The sequence below is a fragment of the Phallusia mammillata genome, chromosome 2 (assembly GCF_965637545.1).
Source record: "Phallusia mammillata chromosome 2, kaPhaMamm4.hap1.1, whole genome shotgun sequence".
Classification (NCBI taxonomy): Eukaryota; Metazoa; Chordata; class Ascidiacea; order Phlebobranchia; family Ascidiidae; genus Phallusia; species Phallusia mammillata.
Genome location: NC_137253.1, coordinates 30,881,692 through 30,908,540, shown reverse-complemented (window position 1 = coordinate 30,908,540; position 26,849 = coordinate 30,881,692). Strand labels below are relative to the sequence as shown.

At 36.3% G+C, this 26,849-nt stretch overlaps 1 protein-coding gene across 1 annotated transcript; it reads left to right on the top strand.

The window, feature by feature from the left end:
* The first annotated feature begins 659 nt into the window (after window positions 1-659).
* LOC145213296 (uncharacterized) lies at window positions 660-26,849 on the top strand. The gene is made up of 25 exons (XM_080081524.1): window positions 660-751; window positions 1,039-1,203; window positions 1,918-2,027; window positions 2,099-2,204; window positions 2,470-2,640; window positions 3,304-3,348; window positions 4,108-4,212; window positions 4,474-4,569; window positions 6,516-6,701; window positions 10,264-10,460; window positions 11,218-11,416; window positions 12,078-12,230; window positions 12,907-13,101; window positions 14,050-14,120; window positions 16,437-16,587; window positions 18,411-18,517; window positions 19,138-19,246; window positions 19,890-20,075; window positions 21,422-21,575; window positions 21,635-21,717; window positions 22,266-22,419; window positions 23,236-23,318; window positions 24,269-24,422; window positions 25,525-25,604; window positions 26,665-26,849. Exons 1-25 carry the CDS (start codon window positions 718-720, stop codon window positions 26,847-26,849), a joined length of 3,279 nt encoding a protein of 1,092 aa, XP_079937650.1. The 5' UTR covers window positions 660-717.

Here is a 26,849-nt window from a genome sequence, read left to right as displayed (position 1 = left end):
ATTTGCCCAATTTGACACCACTAAGAATATGAAAAGGCAAACAAATTTAATGCTTAATTTAATATAAAAGATAAACACACTAAAGCCTAAAATCTAGAACGTGAAACAAGATTCATAAAACAATTGACTTACAAGTAGCCTAGGCTATGACGTTGGCGGTTTAGTACCATACAAATTGTCTATAAGCGCGCATGCCTTGTATATATCCATAAACATGTGTTAGTCGTGCAAGTTATCAACGAATACATATCCAAGTGATAACTTGTTATTATTACTCGGGCGATGGTAGTGTCCCAAGGTTACAAACGAAATAGTAATGAGATTTTTTCACGGGTTTTGAACTCACCCGGGGACGAATCGTGTTTAAGTTTTTTTTCTGTATGTGGGTCAGGCGCGGCGGACCAGTCGGCCAAATTCTGTTAGAATACAGACGGCTCGAAGACAAAGTTTTGCGATGCCGAAAGTATTAGGGCTTAATATTTTATAAAAGGCAACAATCTAAGACTGGTAAAAGTAAAGATGATAATTATTGCAGTTGTCTGATGTGCCGCAACATAAAAAAACATGAACAAATTTGAACACTAAAGATTAATGCACACATCGCTACAGCGGAATAAGGACCTTTGCTATTACTTTGCACGCATCCGATATCACGTATTTTCCCGCGCTTTTTTTCTTGCCTTGCGACATAAAGTGCATTTTTAACAAGATGTAAGAATGATTTTTAAAGAATTGCTCCTTCTGTTATGTGGTAAGGTTATTTATGTTTAAAAAATGCTTAAAAACAACTCTCGAGTAAAAAAATGATTTTGGCTATTTTGTCATAAAACTGTATCCTAAATGTTGTGGTTTTAAATAAAAACCTAATCACTGAACAATACGTTGACCCAAGAAGTTTTTTAAGCTGCTGCAAAAGTGTTTGACATAAAAGGATGAAACATAGGCCTGGGGTAGTTAAGTTTTGTGACCAGAACTGTTTCCACTGTTGATTGTTTACACGCAGTTTGTTAATCAAGCTTTGACTTTGGTTATTTTTAGTTCTCCCTTGTTCTTGGAGTATTGTATGTCAGCCTCGGTCTTGGCCATGTGCTGTTTGTGGTGGTGCTGCTGTTCATGACAATGTTGCTGTATACTATCAGGTTGTTGGTAACCCTGCTGCATCGTTTTCATTTCCATTGCCGAGCGGAACTTGTGTAGAACCAAGTAAGACTTTTTGTCTGAAATGTACAAATCCAAAAAACTAAAAAATGTCTACAAAGAACAAAAGCTCCTAAATTATCACATGAGCAAGCTGAGTCCAGTCTGCAGAGTATGGCAGCTGCATGCACAATTTATTTAGAAAAAAAAATTTTTTGCACGGCAATTTTTTGGGGTTGTACACCAAAATTTTGCACCAAAGGCATTTAATTGACCAGCCTATATTGCTTGCTTTGTGCCTGCTGAAATCGGGCTTGTATGCGGACTTAGGGCTGTCATGTGTCCATGTGGTGCATGTTGGTCCTGCACGCCCAAGATCTCGTCAAGAACTGCCATGTTCTGCAGACTGGAGCTAAGATAAGACCGAAAAATCATTTCCAATTTTGTCCAGTCTATTGTTATTGACAGAAATGATTTGAACTATGCAATTAATCTGATTTTGTAAAAGCATGGAGCCAATAAATGATAAGCTGCAGAAAGTGCACACTGTTTCGACCCAAAAAGTCTCATCAGTGCAGCTGGCGACGAGAGATGATTTTACTCAATAAAGATAAATTACACAGTTACTCCATTACACAAAAATTGTGAAATTTAACAAGCCTATAGTTTTTTTAAATACGTAATTGTTACAAGCATATATGTTGTATCCAAACTTAAAATGTTACTTACAATACGTAGAATGATTTTAAAGTTTAATGTTAACATTTTTGTTTTATTAAGAATTCATAACCCTCACTCACAATGTCAGAGTCTTTTTTGTGGGGGAACAATATAATTTTTATCAAGCAGCAACATACTGTAGAGAGAGAGGTGCTCTCTTGCTGTTCAAGGTAATGTATGTTGCATTTGGATAAAAACATGCCTTACTACAAAACAATCTGACACACAAGTTGTTTGACAGCCTACATCAACTATACAAAGCCAGATAGCACACCATCTAAATCATGTTAGAATTATTTTTCGAATTACAAGATGGTGGATTGGCTTAGATGAGATTGGCATTGAAGGTATATATATATGTTGTTGTATGTATATCATTTTGTTATGTGGAAAAATATACATGTTTGGTGTTTGGTCCGCATGATGTATTTTATGTACACTAGTTCTTTGGCTGTTATGTTTATGATAAAATTTGATTTAATATTCTAGTTTCAACACCTAAAACTTGGGTTTGGCTTAAATTACTGGAAAGAGGCTGCTTATGTTTCTTGACCCTAATGTTTTTGCCTTTCATGATTGTACTTGGTGTTCCAAAAAATGTTTTTTTAATAGGTGCATTGCATTGGTCCAATGGAGAAACTCTGCAACCCACCGATTACACAAATTGGATTTCTCCATTGCCTAACGATGACATAGTAGACTGTGTTGAGACTGCTTTGCATCACGGCTGGAAGTGGGGTCTGGATGGCTGCTTGGGTAGAAAAGGTTTTGTGTGCCAAGAAGGTAGGTAGGACGTAACACTTTCAGTGCGGCCAGCAATTTTGTTAATTATTTCAATTATTGCGCACAATTGTCTTGTCTGCTGCAAGGCCTCAACAGCATCAATAATGAATTACACTGGAAATAATGTTACAACTTATGTACAATAAAATCTCATGCACAATAATTTACTACTACAACTTATGCACAATAATTACTTTAAACTTTTGCCAACAATTATACAGTATAACTACCTCAAGCATTTGCAACAACAATCGGTTTTGTTACATTGTTATGAAACAAGACTCCTTTCACATATTCAAGTTTTTTGCCCACCAAGCGTCGCCTTAGACATGCACTGATCACGCATTTATGCCATGGGCTGTTTGGTCTCGACATACATTAATTGGCAGCTGCATTTTTGATCAAAAACTTTTAATGGAAATTTGCGTCAACCGCACTGGAAGTGTATAGCTTTTTGCCCTTGTTCTAACCTACATAAAGGCCACAAGAAAATCAACTGTTGGTTAATGAAGTTTTAAACTAGCACTACAAGTAACGAACTGTGCAACTGTGGAAAAATATGTATTCAGAAATAAAGTAACATGAAATCTTAAGTCTGTTTGCATCATTTTCATAACACTCCCATCATAACTTTTAGTATTATAATAATGATTTATTTTGTAGTGAACTGCCATCACCCAGCTCTTGTATCTGTATCTGAACCAAGAGGTTTGTAAACAAGTTATTTTAAAGATAAAAATAACTTTATTTTAAATTACTTTAAAAGAACAGACCATCAATTTACCACCTTGTAGCAGGGATAGACCTATTATATGCGCCGATATTTAGCATATTACCGATTATCGGTACCAGCCTTTGTGTAATAGGGACCTGATAACAAGTAACTGTGGTATTTTTGCTTAGCACAACAAGCATTGCCAAGTCACTGATCAGTATAAAGGCAAATAGACATCAAAACCTTTGTCGGTTGTTGTTTTTGTTGGTTCCACTATTACACGGTTATGTTTGGTCATACATATAGGGAAGCATGACTAATCTATAAGTTTGGTTACTTTGTACAATCACCCAACATTTGCACTTTTCACAATGTTACATATGTTTGCAGTTAAAATGGTACAGGCCTTTTACTGCAAACAAAGGCTTTAAATATCGTATTGGCTTTAAATATCGGTTATCTACCTAAACTACCGGTAATGATTGTCGATTACTGCCTTGTAAACCTGTATCGGTCTATCTCTACCCCCATAGTACTGGCTGATTCCTGTAGTCAATATATAAGCTGTTGCTGCCAGGCCTAATATCAACTTCAAAAGCTCTTTTGATAATTTACCCTGACGAAGGTGACCTGTATAGGACATAAAATGTCAGTGCGAAAAACAATTGCCAGAAGAGCTCCTGTAGTCAATGATGACATTTTTCTTTGCTGCTGTACAGACTTTTAAACATTTTTGGTGGCTTTTTTCACAGTTTATGCAACTTGTAGCCGACTGTGTGGTTCCCATGAAGAATGTGTTGGGGGTTCGTGCAAATGCAACAGGGCATTTTTTGTTCTCGACTGTGCTTATCCCTCATGTGAGTGAAATGTTTGAGAGTTTTTGGCTATTTAAGAATCATGTGCTTTTTAGCAAATTTTCACAAATGTTCTGTTTGGTTGAGCACTGAACATGTTTGATGTAAATTTTTAGTAAAGAATGGTAAGACTTTAATGACCGCCCTATGACTTGGATTAGCTGTTATTTTGTGGATTAAAACTTTCTAGTTTCTGAAATAGGATAGCAGATTTTGTACATATTACTGTCATTTCAGGGCTTAAAAATTGTTTTGTTTTGGCAGCAATTCGTCCACTAGCAGAAAAAAACGACTTCGGCAAAACATTTGTTTTCTTTAGAGAGAAGCTTACCTACTCGGACGCCAGTGATTTCTGCATTGGTAATATTGCTTTGTACATAATAATGGAATGTACATTAAAAATCTAGCATACATTTTAAAACAGTTTTTGGAATGGTTAGTAATATGTGTGAGAAACCATGAAAAGTTTTTAATGCTAAAACCATCGATTCAATAGACAATGAGATGCAGACAGTGCACAATGTTTTGACTCGTAAGGCGAGAGTTAGATCAATGATCAGTGAAAGTGTTTATTATGGGTCCCCTTCCCTGAAGGGGACACATATTGATTTTACTCAAATTGTTTTTTTGTTTTTTTTTCTTTTTTTTTCTTCCTTTTTTTTTTCTCCCCAAAGTTTGTCCGACTCGTTTTTCTATCAAATGTTTGATGGATTTGGCTGAAATTTACACAGATGGTAGATATAGTTATGTAGATGTGCATCCCACTTTGTTTTTGTTGATAACCCCAGTATTTACCCCGCTAGCCCCCTAAAATGGGTATTTTTCCCCCGAAGTTTGTCCGACTCGTTTTTCCATCAAATGTTTGATGGATTTGGCTGAAATTTACACAAATGGGAGATATAGTTATGTAGATGTGCATCCCACTTTGTTTTTGTTGATAACCCCAGTATTTACCCCACTCGCCCCCTAAAATGGGTGTTTTTACCCAAAGTTTGTCCGACTCGTTTTTCCATCAAATGTTTGATGGATTAGGCTGAAATTTACACAGATGGTAGATATATTCATGTAGATGTGCATCCCACTTTGTTTTTGTTGATAACCCCAGTATTTACCCCGCTAGCCCCCTAAAATGGGTGAGTTTTTAAACAGTGTCAGAATTGGCTAAAATTTGGATTTCTTGTATAGTATGCCATTTATAGGTGTCAATTGTTGTGTTCAACCCTGTAGTCCTAACATTTACCCCACAAGCCCCTAAAGTGTAAAACGTATTTGTATGGTACTGGGCACCACAAACGAAAGATTTCTTTGGAGCAATAGTGTTACAAGGGCAACCAGTTGTTTGTTGCTCGTTGGTGGGTTTCTTGGTGGTCGTTTTTGCGCCATGGCAGTTAGGGGCTTGTTAACAGCCCTATGACGTCAGAAACAGTAACGGTTGTTGCTCAAAACACCTCTAGTGGTCGAAATTTTAAACATTGGCGGATTGGGCTGAAATTTTGCTGTACTATTGATTGAGTCATTGTGGTTTTTATATATTTTTTAGTTTGTGTGTTGAACCCAATTAGTTGCTCTACTAGCCCCCTAAAATGGGTCAGTTTTTTTAAAACGTTAAATAGGACATACTTTAACCAATATCTGGGGTGAATCTAATTTTATAGTTTGTATTCTACATAGTATTATTATTTAAGCCCATCACTGTGTTTTACCTTACAACACCCGACTTTTGCATGGTTATCTCTTGAAATGCATTATCTACAACTTTGCATGTGTGGGGACCCATGAGTTTTTGCCTGCAGAAACGACTAAAGTTATAAAAGACGGTGACTAATATGGGACCCAATGCAAAATAAGCATAGGAAATATATTTATGTTTTAAAATAGGTTATAGTGTATATGCAAGGGCAATATGTGCTAAGCCACCCTTCTAGTTTATGTCTTATGTCTGTCCACAGAGTGGTTCGAACTTTGTCAACTCAGGAGCTGGTGGCGTTGGTGCCAAACTGCGTTATATAAATAGATTTGTTACATAAAGTTATGTTATAGAATTTTTAAATCTGTTTAAATTATGCTTAAAAAAAATTATTTTTAGGTTGAAAGTAAAATGAGTTGTTTGTGTTTTGAATAATTGAAAACAATTATTACTGGTGCCTTTTTTGAAGATGTTTTATGTTGCCTATTTTTTGTTGAATGTTATTGTTTGATATTCTATTTTCTTAATTGAAATCGTTATTTTTTTGTTGATTTAAAGTTTGCCCATTTCAACTTTGTAGCTTTCTGCAAGGTTGCTAAAACCATGCTTTTTTATTTAGCTAGTGGAGGAACACTGGCTATACCTTCCACTGAGGATCGACATAAATTTTTCTTAAAGACCGCTGTGGACTCAAATTTGCATAAGCATGTGAAAGCTGTATGGCTGGGAATGTCTGATAAAGCTGTGGAGGGTGTATGGAAGTTTTATACTGGCGCAATTGTTAACTTACCACATGACTTCGGAGGTTTGGTTATATGTGTTTTTTCTTTCAACCCTTTTTTTCAATGTTTGTATTTTATTTTGGTACCTCTAATAATAGATATTCAGACAAAACTTGGCTACTTGGGTGCAATTGGTTTTGCCTTTGCACTCCGGGCTGCGCTGTCGTTGTATAATATGTGTCCTTAGCAAGGTCCACCCAGGATTTGTAAAAAAATAAGCGAACTGAAAGGTCTCTAAATCAAGCTAAATAATTAGATATTATCATCCTCTAATACAGTGCTTCTTAAACTTTTTTGGGTTTGTTCACCCCAAGCATCCATCTCCAGATTTTATTCACCCTTGTCCCATGATATGATAAAACTATCTCGTCTATATATAACAGCACAAAATAACTTAGGTTGTTTTGATTTTTGTTAAGATCAACTCAAGCTAAGTTTTACCATTGCAAATCTACAATTTCTCGAGTCCAGAGATATAAAGCTACAAAAGCACAAAACACAGTCACCAAATTTGTACTTATACACACAGTGCAAACCAACTTCACTATTACAATAAGAAAAAACACCAAAAAACAACAGTTTAGTAGTCGATTTACTGCAGAAAATTGTTTACTAGTGACTAGGATGCTCCTGAACTTTCGCAACTAGTTTTTCAAATCGTGGATGAATCAGTCCTTCTAATGCCACTCTCATCGATGAGTCCACACATTTCAGTGCATTTCTCTTTTTAGTTTTCAGTTCCACTAGGCATGAAAATCCTTTTTCTGACAAGTAAGTAGTAGGCATGAGCACCAGTTCCTGCAAGGCTTTTAAAGCAATCGTCTTATACTCAGGGGATTCGAGCAAGCTGACCCAATAATCGCCATAATAGGGATGTGTTTTGAAGAACGATTTTTGAGAAAAATCATTGTGTAACTCCAACAGTGTTTCCATTATGTCTCCAAGGTTTGCTTGGGACAAATGATCAGCAATAAAAGGATTTATTATCCACATTTCCTTTTCCAAGTCTTGATGCAGTTTTGGCGGGAAATACATTTCGAAATTTTCACTTAGGAGTTGCAAATGGTCCAGTATTATAGTTGTTATCCTATTTTCAAGCTCTGGTGCATTATCTTCCCAGTTGCATTCTTTCATATAGTTTCCCAAATTCGGAAAGTTTGAGAGATTGTTTTTGCGAACGTTGCTTTGCCACATTTTTATCTTCAGTTTCATGGATTCTATTTTCCCTGAGACATCAAAGATGTCGCCACCTTTACCTTGAAGTGACAAATTTAATTGATTTAAATGATTAAAGACTGATGCCATGTAATACAATTTCGATATCCAAACATCATCTTCAAAAAGTACTCCACTTTCATCATTGCGAGATTTAAAAAATTCATACAGTTCATTTCTCAGCAACAAAACTCTTTGAAGAACTTTTCCTCGTGAAAGCCATCGAACTTCACTATGTAAAAGCAGAGTTTTGTGATCTGCAGACATTTCATCGCAAAGTTTAGAAAACAATCGACTTGTTTTTGCTTTTGGACGAATAGCATTGACAATCTTCACCACATCACTCATCAGTTTATCAAGCTCACTCGCCTTATCAGAGGAATGTGCTCTCAGTTTCTTTGAAGCTAACGCTTCACGATGTAGAATGCAGTGTAAAAACTTGCAATCTGGGGACCTAAGTTTGATCAGTGCAGTAGCACCTCTGTGTTTTCCTGTCATAGCTGCTGCACCATCTGTAGTTACAGCAACACAGTTCTGCCACGATAAATTTTCATTTTGAAAAAATTCGTCTAGCTTAGAAAAAATAAATTGCCCAGTAGTCCGCACACCAACCGGAAGGCAGAACAAGAAGTGTTCAACAATTTTCTTAACACTTTTGTCTGGAAACCGACAATAGACAATAAGTTGGGCATCGTTTTTAATATCTGTGGTTTCGTCAAACTGCAATGCAAAGCAGGGTGCTTCTTTCAGTTTAGCAATTAACTGCTGCTTGATATCGTCAGCAATCATGGAACCTCGAACTGTCATTGTATCATTGGACAATGGTATTTGTTCCACTTTATCTACGGCTTGCTTTCCGCCATGACACAAATTTGCTACGATCTTCAAGCATGGTTTGATAACTGATTCAGCTTCGCTATATGGCTTCTTTTGTTGCATAAGCACATGCGCTATTTGAAAAGAAGAAAAAAGCAAAGGTTTTGTGTTGGCTGAGGTGTTTCTAACCAATGATTTAAGAGCACTCTGCTGCTTGCATAAGTAGTCGTGTTGGTTCTTGAAAAACTGCACAGACTTGTTTTGATGAATGGCGTGTTTGTTTTGCAAGTGATTGCGTAGTTTTGAAGGAGCTAAACAGTTGTTGCGATATGTTGCACTACAAAACATGCATTGAACAGATGGCGCAAGGCTGGTTTCTTCACTTTGGGGTAGAAAAAAGCCATATTTGATATAATCATCATTCCATTTTCGTCTTTTCACTTTAGTATTCTCATTACCAACTTTCCTATTTGGAGTAGGTTTTTTTAACTCTAACGCAGATGCAGCTGGCCTTGGTTGCCTGTCTGGTTCAGTGTCATTACTGCATGCACCAAAATTAATTATTTTCTGAACATATTTCTTAGACATACTGCTGTTTTTTATCTAAAATTTATCAATAAGAGTTTAGTGAATAATTACAGTACGAAAAGAAACTGAGAGCATCAACCGTACTTCGGTGTTTTCGCATAATTACAGTACGAAAGCAATGTTTTCGTAATAGGCACGGTTTTAACTCAGTCGACTTCTGTGATAGGCTATAAAAAAAGGTTGTTTTGGCTGGTCAGCAAACCCTGAAAGCCTTAGCCTAACTGGGCTACATATCTAGCTAAGACATGAATACTGCAAGTTTTCAACACTACTACTGAACTGGACAACCAATATATGCAGTAAATTGTTGCCTACCACAAACAAGTTCACCATAAGAAAAGCTCACAACTATGAAAAAACATGACCATCTCTTCTAGAAGTTTTCTAAAACTGCTGTAGATGACTGCAGTTTGTTGAGCGAGGAGATTGTTAGAACAATCGATAACAATGGCATTCAAGTAGACAATATCCCTCCAGCTCTACAATGCCCATTCAGCGTCTTCCCGGCCTCTGTTAAGTAATTCGTGGTTTAAAGTTTAAACCAAGGAGTCGAACCGTTTGATTTTTCCGGTTCGGGTTCGGTTCGACTCCTTGGTTTAAACCCTTCGTGACACACTGAGCACTATGGTTTTGCGCTATTGCATCACTTCTGTTTGATCACCTGACGGTTCACCCTTATTCACCCCTTTTGGTTGGTTCACCCCTGCAAAAATTTTATTCACCCTGGGGTGAACCATTCACCCGATTAAGAAACACTGCTCTAATAGATACCGAAGTAGCCAATTATTCTTATACACAGCTTTTTGTTGACTGCATTAAAACTAGTTTGCGATTATAGGCTAATATTATAATTCGGTTAATTGCATACCCAATTTGCCTAGCTCTTTGTTACTAATCAGATTATGCAAGTATCACTGGACTTTTTAGCCCATTTCTTAAAAATGTGCTGATATTTCAATGTTGTAGATTTCACTGGTGGTGGGACGATACCAGAGCCAGATCACAACACAACGTCGTCTGATGGTCGATGGCATTTTTACTATGATGAAGCTAATTTCTTGAAAACAAATGCGGACGTAAAAACCTTCTGTGCAACATTTGGAGCCAACCTTCCAATAATAAGAGACAATGATGAAAATACAAGAATTGCTGATTATTTAACGGTATATTCAGTTAATAATAATTAGAAGAAAAGCTAAAAAAACCTTTAAAATCTAAGATTATATATATTATATAAGCTGTTGCTGCCAGGCATAATATTAAATTTATAGAGGTCTTATCGCAATTCTATTTGATACCGATGTTTCCATGTCCGATACAAGTCGCCTTTATCAGGGCAAATAACACTGAATGCAATAAGTACAGTGCACGATAAACAAAGAAATAAATACTTAATCGCAAACATGTCACAGCGCAACGAAAACACTGTACGTTACTTAATGATTGGCCCTCTAATCTTTGAGCAGGTGCCAGTAGCACGCTGAAAGCATCACATCTGTTTTGATGTTCAGTAGTATACTGTTTAACAAGTGGCATTTGATAAAAACCTTCTTGTTTACAAAAAAATGCACTAATCTGCAGACGGTGCACACTGTTTCGATCTGCAAGGTCTCATCAGTGCTGGTGGTGTCGGGAGATCAGCCGTGTTGGCTAGTGTTGCCATCCAACTGCATTCCAGTTTGTTAGGATTAACAGGGTAAACCCATCCCTCATCTAGTATGTGAGACCTTATAGGTCAAAACAGTGTGCACTGTCTTCAGCTTATCATTTAGTGGCTCAATGCTTAATGCACTATTTTCATTAATATGCAACAAATAAGACTACAATTATGGGCTATTTGGTTTCTGTATATGCAACTACAAAAATCCTTACATGTGAATACAGATAAAAGCCACCATCAAAATATTTGTTGTGTGCCAGGCTCATTTTGCTCAATGGAAGATCGATCACCCTCATCATGTTTATCCTGAAGACCATGAGAGTTTTTGGCTTGGGATGGAACGACTTTGTGCAGATCCAATCAGCACTCTTGCATGGGGTGATGGGAAACAAGCTGTGTTCGATGCTGCCTGGTATGCAGCAAATGGGGTTCCATTGCCTCCTGCTTCCAGTCGAACTGGTATGTTGAAATTAAGACGATTTTGTTCACAGTACACCAGGCCCATTGAAGGCGCCATACTAGATCAGCCAGTCACCAAGCATATTCGGTATGGCGCCTTTATTGGCCCTGGTGTACTGTGCTTTATAAATGAGTGTGCAGTAATCACTGGTCTGCATAGACGCTTTAGGGCTGATCTCAGTTATGAATTGATGTTCATCTTATGTTAGAATTGTTTATCAATTCAATTTGTAAATTCGAAACATATAAACCTTCATAATCTTGAAACGTTATCAACATCATTTTATACTCTGTGTAACACAAAAACTGTTTCTCACTTGCATACCTAGCACTTATGAAAAAGTCAATATTGTTACATCAGTTTTGCTCAACCAATCATTTTATGAAATGCTGGTGCTTTAATGCATAATTTATAGAACAACAATAAGACTATGGAAAAAGTGTTTGAGAAAAATGGAATATTTCATCACTACAAAAATTGTCTAATTCTAATTTTTATGCCTTTTCGTTGGTTTTTTTCCTAGGGTAACAATCAAACATTTGCAAATTTCAGTTGCAATTCAGTTTATAGACACCCTGGTGTACGAAAATGTTCATTTCCCTTTTACGATATTTACTCCTAAGCAGAACAATAACATCATTTAATAATTTTTTTCTGTAGATTATCACAGTTGGGACTACCCACCTGAACCGAATGGGTTACGACTAACAGCAGGTGGCACTTATGTGAAAGAGTGTTGCGCGGCTATTGGAAAATCCGGCAAGTGGTTTGACTGGGATTGTGGCCTAAATTTTCATCCAATATGTGAAATTGGTAAGTATGGTTTATTGTTTGTGTGACACTAAATATTATTGTTAAGAATCAGAGATTTTATGCTTAGATGGAGTTGCAGACTCCTTAACAGTAAGGTTGGATTCAGACCCCGATACAAGACTCTAACTGAGTTGATTTATTTTATTGTTTGACAAGATGTATGCATTGTTAGTATCTATCCCCCACAAAGTGGTTGTAATACAAGTAGGCTACATCAAAGAAAAAACATGCATTTTTACTTAACACACCCCAAGCACATAAATTGACTTCAATTAGACGATTCACTGAAACGCATTACCATGTTACTTGGATCAATCATTTCTACATGTATCTCGCAATTTAGCCTGAGTGTATCAAGGCTGTGTTTATGACGTCACAATTGATCAATAGTGTAACCTAGGTTAACTAGATTATACAGGCTATTATAAAATCAGTGGTATTATAATTAATTATTTGTGTTTGAATTGATATACCAAACTGCTAATCTTTGAGCAACCCTTAAGGTTCACCCCTGTAAAGGTTGTACGAAACCCTAGGGTTCCGTGGAACCCTGGTTGAAGTCCTGTGTTGGATGCTTCAAGAGTAGGGTGTATCATGTATATATAGTGCATGTTTAGCATTTGCATAAGAATAATTGGAAAGTTTTTTTTTTCAATGGTCTGTTTGTAATTTTTAGTTCCACCTGCTGCATTTGAAAGATGGCATCAAGGTGGTGCTCCAAATGGTGAACCAAACAATGCATTTTGTGATGAAGATTGTGGTGCACTCCGTCTCGATCTACTAACACTTAGTTTTGATCACTCTGCAATTAAAGATAGTTTCTGGAACGATTACCATTGTGAAACAAGACACGGTTTTGTTTGTGAAATGGGTGACAAAAAAGTTTTTATTTTCCTCTTGTTTTTTTATTATCTCCTTATGTTGTTGTCCAACAGACGAAAATATTTTTAAAAGTAGGCACTTTAATGTTATAGCTCTGTCACAGTTGTATGGTTACTGTAACATCAAACATGTATGACATACTAATGGCAGGATAAAATAGGGCTGAGGGTGCTCCAACTCGGGACATCGGTACTATAGTTGCAGGAATTTTTGGCTGTTAGTTTTGAATAGTTTGTCATTTACATAGCATGATTATTTAAGCACAGTGCTGATCACAGTGTTTTACCTTACAACACCAAACTTTCTCATGGTTATGTCTTGAAAAGCATTATTTACAACTTTGTACCCATGAGTTTCTGCCTGCAGAAACGACTAAGGTTAGAAAAGACGGTGGCTAATATGGGTCCCAATATAAAATAAGTATGGGGGATATGTTACCGTTTCAAAATAGGTTATAGTGTGTGCGCAATGGCAAAATGTGCTAAGCCACCCTTCTAGTTTTCATTACAACTAACTTTTCGAAAAGCTTTCCTGTTTTACGGACAAAAATACAACAAAAATAGGAATAGTGCATATCAATGGGGCTCAAGAAACCACAAAACCTTTTGTTAATGTTTAGTTTGCACCAAAAAAGTTGGGGAACCACTGTGCTAAGCCACCCTTCTAGTTTAGAACCAGTATGTGATTTTTGTATACATACCTTCTACTTTATTTGATGTACAGAAAATGGTCTTTTGTAAAAACATTCATTACTAAAACTTTATGCTTCCATTTCACACATTAAAACAATTCAATTTTGGCAAACTTTTAAAAATGTGTAACTGAAACATCACCAAAATCACCTATTTTACCAATATATTTCTGCCAGCATAAATTTCTGTGATCGCTAGTTTTTACCTAAGCCTCTCAAGTAACAATCAAACCTAAAATTGTTTAGACTTGCCACCACACTGCACCCAATTTAGACCATTTTTAAATCACGACTGCGTGAAAGAAATTTCTACTGCAGTAAGTAGACTCTTTTATATCTCCAATTTAATTAGAAGAAATTATAAAAGCATGAGGCTATACATGACAAGCTGCAGACAGTGCACACTGTTTCAACCTATTAGGTTTCATCAGTGCAACTGATGATGAGAGGTTGGCCATGTTGGGCATCCAATGACACTCCAGTTTGTTGGGAGTAATGGGCTAAAAACCATGCCTGACCTATTCTGTGTGATGCCACAACTGGGCATACTCCACAGAGGAAACTGCCATTGCACTGATGAGATAGGTCGAAGCGGTGTGCACTGTCCGTAGCTTATCAATAAGAGATGGGTATAACACGGACAGATCAAGTATTTTAATGATGTGGAACCCATACAGTTTTTAACATTATTCTAGTGTATATTAAATATTGCCTTTTTTGAGTATTAGATGTAGTCTAGAACAGTGCTCTTCAACCTTTTTTACTTTGGTGAACCCTCAAAGTTGTTGTGACCAACTCGTGCACCCTGTTTACTTAATAGGTAAACTGAGATAAAAAGCGATATGAAAAATCGCATGGGCTGTTTGGTCTCGGCGTACATTAACGGGCAGCTGCATTTTTGATCAAAAACTTGATGTAATTTAACATCAATCCTCACTCTGTTCAAAACGTTTTTTGATGTAGATATACGTCAACCGCACTGAAAGCGTCAGACATCAGCATTTAAAAAAAATATGGAGGTTCATTTATACATCAGTTGAAACCTACATATTTTTTCTAATATCCTGAAGGTCAAATATTAATGGTTCATTATGGGTCCCCTTCCTTGAAGGGGACACATATTGTTTTTGTCCGTATTTTTTTTTCTTCCTTCTTTTTTCTGTCTAACGCTGGTTTGTGAGACGCATTTGGTAAAGAAAGAGTGCTTCAAATTTATTTAAATTTACAGAGATGTTAATTAATAATCCAAATTTGATCCTCCTGAAGTTTGACCCCGATTGACCCAGCGGTTCACCCACAGGCCCCCAAAACGTATTTTTTTAAAAACGACTATACTTATTAAAGTACAGCATCTCTGAGTGATATGCTTTGTTGTTTAGTTCAATATAAGGTATTTCAAAGAATTTTGTATCTGTTTTTTCGATTCACCCATTTTCACCCCTTAAACCCCTCAAATATTCATTTCTGTCTAACGCTGGTTTGTTAAATGCGTTTGGTCAAGAAAGAGTGCTTTAAATTTATTCAAATTCGGACAGATGTTAGTTTTTAATCCAAATTTGATCCTCCTGAAGTTTGACCCCAAACGACCCAGCGGTTCACCCACAGGCCCCCAAAACGAAAAAAAAATTAAAATGGCCGTACTGGCTAAAGTACATAATCTGAGAGTTTCATGCTTTTTTGGTTGGTGCAATGTAAGGTATTCTAAAGAATTTTGTAACTTTTTATTGGATTCACCCATTTTACCCCTTAAACCCCAAAATAATAAGATTTAGGCCAAAAATACAAGCCCTAGTGTGCTGAAATGTTAAACAATCGTTTGCAGTAGGTTATTCGTTCAGTATTTAAAATTTTGCCTTAATCAGCCAAATAGTTAGCCGATTTTTTTTACAGCCCATAATATGTGTACAACTCTCAAGGGAGTAATTCACTTGTTTACGATTAAGGCGGGTGAATGCAGCGGGAGTGCTCAGCTTGACGTCCGGACGGACGTTTTACGAGACAGTCGTGTCGGTGATTAGAAATCAGCTGTTTTTGCGCAGCTATGCTATGTCATTTTATTAAGTTATCAAGCACATTTTCAGTTGTGGAAAATTGTGTTTAAAAACTGACCTTAAACGACAATATCAAGGTCAAAGCATGAGATTAAATTAAAAGTATTTTTCCCGTTCTTATTTACTGTTTTTGTAATTATATGGCAATAATGATGCAAAAAAAATACGGACAAAACTTTGAAAGTTGGGTTATTGCTAAAGTTGGTTAAGTTTTTTCTTAAGAATCTTAAAATAACCAGGATGTTTGTTTACTGTAAATCCGCACGAACGCATGTGGGGACCCATTAGTTTTTGCTTGCAAAAACAATCATATGTGTAGATAAAATGATGTGTATAGTAAATTTGTAAATTTGTAAATATCGTATAGAATATATAAAATGGAAGTATATCAGAAAGCCACCTTTCTAGTTAAAAGTTTGTGATGCCCCCTTTGTATACCTTTTGTACTAGTGCACCCCATGCATATTTTTTGGTGAACCCTAGGATGCACCGTGCACACCGGTTGAAGAGCACTGGTCTAGAGCACATACAGTTGTAACATCATCTTAGTGTATATTTTAATGGTTTATTGCCAATTTTCAGGCAGGTTGTGACCCATTGGTTCTGAATCCAATGATGATTAGGATGGGTCGAATTCAAACAGTCGCAGGGGCTAAGGCCCTGTTTGAATTAGCTTATATCCATCGAAACGACTTTGCACTTAATATGTATCCAGAAATGTGCAACTTTCAAGGTATGTGCATCTTAGAAATCTTAAAAACAGGCTTTAACTCTGGCGTCTCCAACTCAAAATTTGTCCCGGCAAATTTTCAAACTACCTAAGAGCCACGGACCATTTGCGCCCTGAGATGTTAAAAATGCTTTTAAAGACCTTAATACTTCATGCTACACCAGTGGTTCTTAATCGGGGTTCGGCAACGCTGAATCAGGGGTTTGACGAAGGGCTTTTTGAAGTACAATACAAATACTCGTTTTCGTCAAACTTTGGGGTGCTATAGTCGATAAAATGTCAATTTTGGTTTGCTAAATATCAAAACACTGGAAGGTTGCACTAAGTTTTTTTTTGAGGTAACAAAGAGCATTATTATGTCAGAATTTAACAAAATGAAAAACAGTCAATCTTGCCACAACGTTTGGTAAAAAGCTAATTATGACCCACAAAACAAAATGGGTTAAAAACCTAGGATACAACTGTTGGGGTTCGACGAAAGGCTGAAGAATATCGTAGGGGTTCGCCCATGATAAAATGGTTAAGAACCACTGCGCTAACCAATCGCAGAAAAATATGTGTTTACATTATTATGAAATTAAAATTCCAGGCCCAGTTCTTTTCAAATTACAGTCCACAGTTCCTTAGTGGTTTACAGTGCTATTTGTTTGACCTCCAAGAGCTCATTACAATCTTACTTGCGTGTTGATCTATGCTTTTTTATTTTATGACAAGTGGCAATGAAAGCAATTGTTTGTGCATAATTTCATATCTTAGTTTTATCTGTGATGTCACATACGCTCTTAGATCAAGTAAATAATATTCAGGTGAAATGAATCCTGAAAGCTGTAGTGGTAAAAGTGAAAATTATTTTTAGCAGCTTAAGGTTTCATGTTGCTGAGATGTTTAAATGGCTTTAGCATTGTATTTATCTTAGACTGCGAGTCCTACTCGGGAAAGTTACAGACCATCTGATATGTTAATGAAATAGTTTGGAAACCATTGTCCTAGGCATCTGAAATAGTCTGTCAATAAAATTTTGGTTGGGTCTCATGAACGTAAACGTTCCTTATCCCTATGCTAGACCTTTAAAGTATATGATCAATATAAATATATAAATGCCGGAATGAAAAAAGGAAAAACCAAAAATATTCAAAATATATACCTCAACAAAACGAAATACCACCTTATTCCAAATCTAGATCTGTTTTTGGATGTTTTACTCTGGATATTTCCAATGAAAACATTACTGTATATTTGGTGATGTTGCATCATAACAAAAACTAAAGCTCCAACATGTATTATTTGTTTGACTATTGTTGACAAATGTTATGTGATGTAATATTGACAAAATAACTACCGACAATCATTGTTGTGTGATGCCACTTTCTTTTTTGATGTTTAGAAGTTGTGCAAGGATCTTTTTTGCCGAGCCCGAAAAATTGAAAAATAACGTTATAAATTTATCTCGGTCTGGCGGGAACGAAATGAAAACGTTGACACCTTAACGAAATAAATAATTTGCATAGACTGTTGAGCGTTATTTTGTTTTCTTTCCTTTAGGTATGAAACACAGCTAAAAAGTCGGTAGTTTGTCTTTTGAGCTGAGTTGAGTTGAACAACATATATCCCGTTTCCATGACCGTTGGTCCGATCGGACTTTTCCGCTATTTCAGTCCGATCAGACCTCCTAGCGAGGAGGTTCGCGAAAGTGCTGAAAAAATTGCTGAGCCATTCCTTATTACGTCCGATCGGAATGAAATAGCGGAAAAGTGGAAATGTGTAAAATGACAAAATTTCAGTTAGCGTTTCTGTCTGTCTTTTTTTTCAACACTCATGTTGAATAGGTTCTATTGTCACTTCTTTTGGGTTGGAGGTGTGGTACATGCCCGATGCACTGAATTATTATGAGGCACAGGCTCGTTGCAAATCACTTGGAGCTATTCTTCCAGCTGTAAGTAAAGATGTTTTTAAAACTGAGACATAAAAAAGTGGTATGAAATAGTTGGTTTGTTTTGGTTGAACAAAAAGGTTGAGTTCTTAAACCAATGGTTCTCAAACTTTTTTATTGTCAGGGCCAAATGGTAGTTTTTTAAGTGTGTAAGGAGCCGAAAAAAACGAGACCTCTGAAAATCACTAAAGAGTATTTTCTTGAAAGCTATAATAGCAATCTTGGTGGTTTTCTGAGGTGTGGTGCAAACCGCAAAATAAGTAGTTGGGAGTCGCATGCGGCCCTAAGAGTTGTGGTTGAGAATCACACTGTCTTAAAATAATACAATATATGCATACGGTTTGGCATAGGACAATAATGAACAAGTACTTTTGTGCACCCAATAATTAACAGCTTTCATAAGTCCTGTTGACTGTAGCGTCGGTTTGCTAGTTTCTAGTGCTTAGTTGGTTGGGATGTCTTTTCCAACACTGTCACTACTATGTAGATACAAAGGAAATATTTGACTAGTTGTTGGCAAGGTTCAAAAAAAATTCTGGAATAAAGTTTATTTGAAATCTGCTTTATCTTGGAATTAGTCTTTGATATATTCGAGTAAATTCCAGTTAGTTTTCTGTCAATAGTTTAAAAATGAAGCCATCGCTAGGGAACTGTTGCAAAAGCTTCTTACTGCATTAGAAGTAACAGGAGTTCTTTATTGGTGGATCGGCCTAGACGACTTAGCCACTGAAGGTATGTAATGGAGAATTTCACAACCATGTTACAAGATGAATAAGTGCACACTGTTTTTACGGTTACAGCAGGTCTTGTTAGTTCAGCTGGCGACAAGAGATTTGCCTGGATAAGCTAATGTAGCCACCATGTGACATTATGTTACTTCCAACAAACTTGAGTGTCGGACGGTGGCTACACTGACTTACATCACCAATGCCTTGTCAGCAGCAGCACTACCTCATAGTTGAAAACAGTGTGTACTGTCAGCAGCTTACTTTTAATGCAGTGGTTCGAATATTTAAATTTTAAAAGAGAAGTGACAATCAATGTTATATTCTAAATGTCCAAAAGTTATTGTCACTGCTGTGAAGCGGCTGAAATAGTTAAAGTTTGATGTATTGCAACTTCAACAACCCACTATTTAAGATTTTCTACTTCACCAACTGGTACATGTACATTTTACAATAAGCAAACAAAATATACATATATTTTTACATAAGGCAAATTTGGCATAACTAAATTTTATTATATTGTATAAAACCTGATTGCATCATTCTGATAAAATACAAAATAGCATTAAAAGTGCATTTTATTTGATTACATTATTGTGTAGAAACCCATCGTTTTGAGCAATTTAATATTTTTCAGTTTGTTTGTACAGGTACATACCTGTGGTCAACAGGTGAAGTGTATGACATAGCGGTATTCAAACGTCTTAATTGGACGATCGGTGGATGGTATATTAAACCCCATCTAATTCATGATTGCTTGACACTTAGAGTTGACACCCATCACTGGACAGTGCGAAACTGTTACCGCCAACAAGGTGGAGCTGTATGCGTGAAAGGTAGGAATTTTTGTATGATTTGTGTGGTATATTGAATTTTTTGCATAGCTCGTATGTGCTTAAGGCACAGGCTTTAAAGGTGACTTTTTTGAAAATATTTTTTTAATTTATTAAAAAAAACTGTGAAGTAATTTTATTAGCTGAACATTTTGACATAAGAAAATAAGAAAGAAAATAAGAAATATAAGAAAACTTTAGTGCTTGATATTTAATGTAAATTGTTGAAGTAAAATTATTGGACAGTGCAAGACGTTTTTTGTACTAGACGTTTTGCTGGAATTGTCTGCACTGAAAGTAAATGCCTAACATCTGTTAAATGCATTAACCCTTACGTTAAGATTAGTCATTTCCAAAAATGTGTTTAAACTTGCAGCCAATGAAACATTTAGGTCAGTTTTTATTTTTAGCAAGCGACCCCTTTATTGTATCAATATAAAAGCATAGAGCCAATAAATGATAAGCAGCAGTCAGTGCTCACTGTTCGACCTATGAGTTCTCATCAGTGCATCTGGTAACGAGAGAGATGTTGTATTGGTTAGTCTAGCCATCCATGTCTCCTTTACAGTTCCTTGAACTACTTGTGATTCTCAGTATTGGATGAACTGCATTTAAATTTATAACTTGTGAGTGCATTCAAACCTGATCTACTAATGTTTACATGCTTTTATGTATTGCCAAAGTTTGTATTCTGCATCAGTTTGACATTAGTCAGCTGATGTTAGAACAACTATTGTTTGTACAGATGACTTTCAAACAAATGGTAAATTAATCCACATGTGTCCCAAAATATTTTACCAGGGTCGTGACCAGTGGTGGGATTCACCAGTTCGCACCGGTTCTATAAAACCGTCTCACAAAATTTTATGAGTTTAGCGAACCGGTTAGCATTACTGGTTACTGATAATGGACTTTTTGTAACGGAACCGGCTGAAAAATGTGACTTTTGTGATAGAACCGGCTGACAAAAAATTTGAATCCCACCACTGGTCGTGACCCTGAGTTTAGAAAACTACTGCGGTAAACCCTGGTTAATCCAAACCTGTTTGGACCAAAAAATATGTCCGGATTAGCTGATGTTGATTAGTTCAAGCCTTACCACATTAAAAATCATTTGTACCCCAAGTTTTGTCCGAATCAGGTGAAGATACGGATTAACCAATTTCGTTAAGTTTTTAAGCCTTGCCATATTACAAATCATTTGTACCTCAAGTTTTGTCAGGACTAGGTAAAGAAGCCTTACTACGTTACTAATCATTTGTACCTTAAGTTTTGCCTGAATCAGGCAATGATCAGTATTAATCGAATACGGTTTAATTATGGTTTACTGTGCATTTGTTCCATTGTAGATAAAGCTTCATTTTGTCCTACATACCATGGCCCTCACACAATCCAATGTCTGTTGGATGTTTGGAACTTAGTGGGTTGCATTCCAGAAGGTGACATGTTTCCCAAGAAGCTGACTGATGATCAAGCGTTTGCTTATTATACCATGACTGACCCGTAAGGACTTGCAGCATACACCCTTGGAGTAAATCAATTTAATGTAATTTTTTCTACAGGGATTTAATTGCAGCGATGACTTTGATTAAAACTCAGGCAGATGCCGGGGACACAGCTCAACAAATGAACTGTTATGGAATTGGTAAAGTTTTTTTCTTTAAAACTGTGTACTGTAATAATAGAAGCTGTTAATGAACTTAATATTCATAACTGGGATCAGCCCTGAAGCGTTCATGAAGACCAGCGATCATGGCACACTCATATATTAATTATAGTCTGTCATGCCTGTACTGAATCTGAATTGGTTACAAAATTTCAATGGCCTGGCATGCTATGATGTAACAAAAGCTATTGTTTATTGTAGAAAATGTTTACTATACTGTAATATCCACATGATTAATATGCATTTTGGCAAAACCCTGTTAAAAAGGCTTGTTTGTGCTTTAACTAAGATCCTGTTTAGTTCAGTGGATGTTTTTTTGCATAAAACATGTGTTTGTTGCAATAACCGGCCATTTTAGTTGGTTGATTCACTGAACAGGGGCTTTGCATTTTATCAAACCGATTATTATCAATTTCTTTTTTCTTGTACTAAACATATTTATGTAAATATAGTGCTTTTTAGAAATATATGCTGTCTAAAATGACATGCGATCCATTGAACAAAAACATATTACCATTGTTTTGCAGTTATTCCTCCCGTTTGCTCAAAATACGAAGGCCCTCATAATATGACCTGTTTAATTACTATTTGGCTTGGCGTTGGCTGTTTACCCTTAGGTGACCAATATCCACCAAAGCTATCCACAGCAGATTTCACTTCCTTGTCAGGTTACCCTTATCGGTGAGACTTTGCTTTGTTTGTGTACAGTTGTGGTAAAATATACTGCAGTTCTTGCAACAAACTTTTTTTTTGGCTGTTTACTGTAATAATGTATAAGCGAGTAATGCTCTTTCAGCAGTTTTTGTCGTAAACAAATGATTCTTCATATCCTGATAAAGGCGTCTCAGATGGGATGTCAAAATGTCGAATATTTATAGTAAAAACTGCTGGAAAAGCGTAGTTTGTTTAATTGTAAAAAACTTTGTAATATATAATTGGTTCAGGTTTTATTAAAGTACAACATGAAGTGTTGAAAAACAACTTTTATTTTTATTAATTGATATGATACATACTTGCCATTGAGAGTAAACAAAAAGTAATAAAGTTGTTTCTAGATTACAAACACGAGAATTACTCCGCTAAGAAATGAGTGGGTTATAATTTGTTATTGTTACTTTGAAAAAAAAAACAGTTAACCTTGGTTATTTCGGACCCTTGTGGACCCAAAACTTGTCCGGATTAGGCAAACAGCCGGATTAACCGATGTCAAATAATTAAAGCCTTACCACATTACAAATCATTTGTACCTTAAGTTTTTTCTGAAAAAAGCAAAGAACTGGATTAAAGGAATCTGGTTTAACCAAGGTTTATTGTATTGATGTATTTTAACAACTGAATGGAGAGTGGTCCATTTGTGCAAGTGTTTTTTTGGGGGCAAATAGAATGTTTGATTTTAACTACAACACACTAGTCGTTGATGTCTAAGTAATATTGCAGCTTTCTTTAGTTTTCTAAATTGATTTAATTATTAGTTAAATTTTGTTACAACCCTTTCAGGGCCTTATTCAACCACATGGATGCAATAAAAAAGAGTGCAGACTTAGGAAATGCTGTAAATCAAGCCAACTGTTTTGGCAAAGGTAACTAATTTAATAACACCGGACATTGACCTAAAAAGAAAAAGGGTACAAAACACTCCTTTGTGTTGATGGTGACAACAGCGATTGTTTGAACATCTGCAATATGCATGCACTATAAAATCTGCAGTGTCTCCTTTTGTATCATTTGTTATCATGTAATAATTCTTTTAGATCCAAATAGACCTAAAATTAAGACATAGGAAGTAGACCTATTATGGAAAACACTGCTTTAAAAACTACAAAACACTGGGATTTGTATACCGTATTTTACAGACCATAAAGCGCACCTGATTATAAGGCGCACTGTCAATAAATTGCTTTGATTAGTTTTTTGTTCATACATAAGGCGCACCGGGCTATAGAACGCAACGTATTTTAAGGAGTATCGGTTACCATATAAAGCATGGTTACCGTATAATAGTATCGGTACTGGTTGGAGTGTAGGCAATAAAGCACTACTTGATCCATACATTAAGCGCACCGGCTTATAAGGCGCGCGATCAATTTATGAGGAAAAAAAGGATTTAAATTGCGCCTTATGGTCCGTAAAATACGGTCATGTTTCATACAAACATTTGAGAATTTAGTTTTTAATTGTCCAAGAATTCAGTTAACTTAAAGAGGGTACAAAACACTGCTTTTTGCTGATGGTAACAACCCAGGTTTTTTTAAGGTTTGGTTTGGGTGACCGCTAAGTAGTTTTAAGAGACCGCAAGTGTTTCATTTAAATACCAAAAACTGTAGTTGTAGTTGCAAGTCCAAATTTTGGGAAACCGCTGGAGAAATTTGGGGGACCGTTTCGGTCCCCCAATACACCTTAAAAAAACACTGGTAACAACTGACAACAGTGATTGTTTAAACACCTGCAATATGTTTTCACTATAAAAACCTGCTGTCTTCTTGTCTATCATTGGTTTTTATTATGTAATAAGTATTTCTTTATTTTTAAGGTTTGCCTCCTGAATGTCCATCATATCTTGGACCTCACACCATGGATTGTTTGAAAGCTGTTTGGATTGATGTGGGTTGTTTGCCAGAAGGAAACGAGTTTCCTCCAAAGCTATCTGCTGCAAGACTTGCTTCTTTACAGTCGCTTGATTATAAGTAAGCTTCGATAATAAGTTAGTTCAGAGCAAAGCTGACAGTATAAGGCCTAACAGTCACATTATGTCATTTGTTACATTAGGGGTCATCAACTCCTGACATGCATGCCAATGTTGTCACACAAGGCGTTTTTTTGTGGCACACCAAATCATTTGTGTGTTTATATTGAAGTAATTTCTAATTTAAACTGTTGCATTTATTGTTTTCAGTTTTTGATCATGCTATAATTGCCTTAAAATCCAGTCTACATTTACAAAACACTCTGCTTTTTCTGTTGCTATTAAGGTCAGCTGGCACAAACCACTATCACCCACCAAAACTGTTGGCATTCTACGTTGCTGTTTAAAAATAACAAGTAAATTGACATGCATCACTTGAAAGCTTGCCAAACCCTGTGTTACATTGTGTGATTATGAAGCATTTTCAAGACAACATTTAAAAATTTACCTTAAACTGTGATACTAATTCAACAGGTAGTCAGCTAAACAGCTTGTTTTCCATTATTTTAATTACCGTAAACCTTGATTTATCCCAACCTGTTACGACCAAAAAAATGGCGCGGATTAGGTGAAGATCCAGATTAACCGATGTCGATTACATGAAGCCTTCATAAGTTTTATGCGAATTAAGCGAAGATCTGGATTAACCGAGTTCTACTGTAATATATAAATGGGCGAAATAAAATTGTTGATCAAGATCAATTATTGACCATTGATTGATTGTGACGTAAAAAACACTGCCTTGATACACTCTGGTTAAGTTGCGAGATAAATGTAGAAACGGCCGATCTCGGAAGCATGGCAATGCATTTCAGAGCATCATTTATTTTAAGTCAACTATTATTATGTGATTAGATTGTGCAAAAAGTAAAAATGCATCTTTTTCTTTGATGTAGCCTACTTGTATTACAATCATCAAAATTATTTTATGAGGGGCCCCGCAAAGTTTGTCAAAATACCTTGAGGGGTTGAAGAGAACTGATTTAGATTTTTCTAGCCTTTGTCACGTGAAAATGCTTGGTGACCGGCTGATTCGGTATCATGCATTTAATAGGCCTGGCTTACTGTGATTTCACTGCTGTCAATCTTTATATTTTTTGCAGTAATTTACTTGCGTCCATGACTCTAGTTCGAACTCTTGCAAACAATGATTCCCTGGAACAACTCAACTGTTTTGGAATAGGTAAGCAGTTTAAGTTTGCCAAACAAAGTATAATCCACCCTAAAAAATTACCATGTTTGTAAAAAAAATGTAGTATGTTTTCAAATCGTGAGACACAAAGTGGCACTATAGCTACCTCTGCATTTAAACTATATTTAGTTAGGTAGCTAATATTTTTATCGTAGGGCATGTTTTGTGTTTTCATAAAAGGGAGTATTCACCAACGGGCAACACAATGAACATCAAAACAGATGTGATGCTTCCAGCGTGCTACAGGCACCTGCTTAAAGATTAGAGGCCCAATCATTTGTTATCGCGCGGTGTTTTCGTTGCGTTGTGACGTGCTTGCGTTCCATTTTTTTTCCTTTGTTTATCGTGCACTGAACTAGTCGCATTCAGTGTAATTTACCCTGATGAAGACGACCTGTATAGGACGTCGAAACGTCGGAATAAAATCGCATTTGCCAGAAGACCTCTTTAAACTTGATAAAGGGAGTTTTGGAGTAATATATTATCTTACACTATTTTATAAACTGAATGATGCTCTTCTGGCAAATGTTTTGATAACTGACATTTTAACCGCCCATTCAGGTCTCCTTCAACACTCAATCTACATGTATAACTCAAAATGAACCAAATGAAACTAGTTTACTTGCATTAACCACAAAATATTTCTTACCAAATGGTTGTTTAAAGCAGCGATTCCCAACCTTTCTGGTGCTGTGACCCCTTGATAACATTTGCCAAGTTGCGGTGACCCCAAGGATATAATTAGTAGGCTATATGTTAATATTGACTCTATTTTTCCTCAACTATAAAGTGGTCCATGAGTTTATTTTATTGGGGCTAGTGGTCCAAGGCCTAAAATGAGTTGGGAGCCATTCCCTTAGGCGACCCCAGGCAAATTGTCAGGCGACCCCAGTTGGGGTTGCGACCCCCAGGTTGGGAACTGCTGATTTAAAACAAGCCTGTTGGGTTTTTGCCAACCTAATCATTTGTGAAGAGTTCACTGGATCACTATAACCAGCAAAACTTTTGGAAAATTTTTTTACCAATTTTTATCTTTATTTTCTATTTTCAGATATGCCAGATAAGTGCCCATTGTATTACGGGCCCCACACTGTCGCTTGCATGGAAGTTGTATGGGGCCTTGTTAAGTGTTTACCTGCGGGAGATAAATTCCCCGCAAAGCTTTCACCCCCTGAAGTCACTGCTTTGCAATCCTTGACCTATAGGTTGGAATTTTATGATACTTCAAACTTTTGA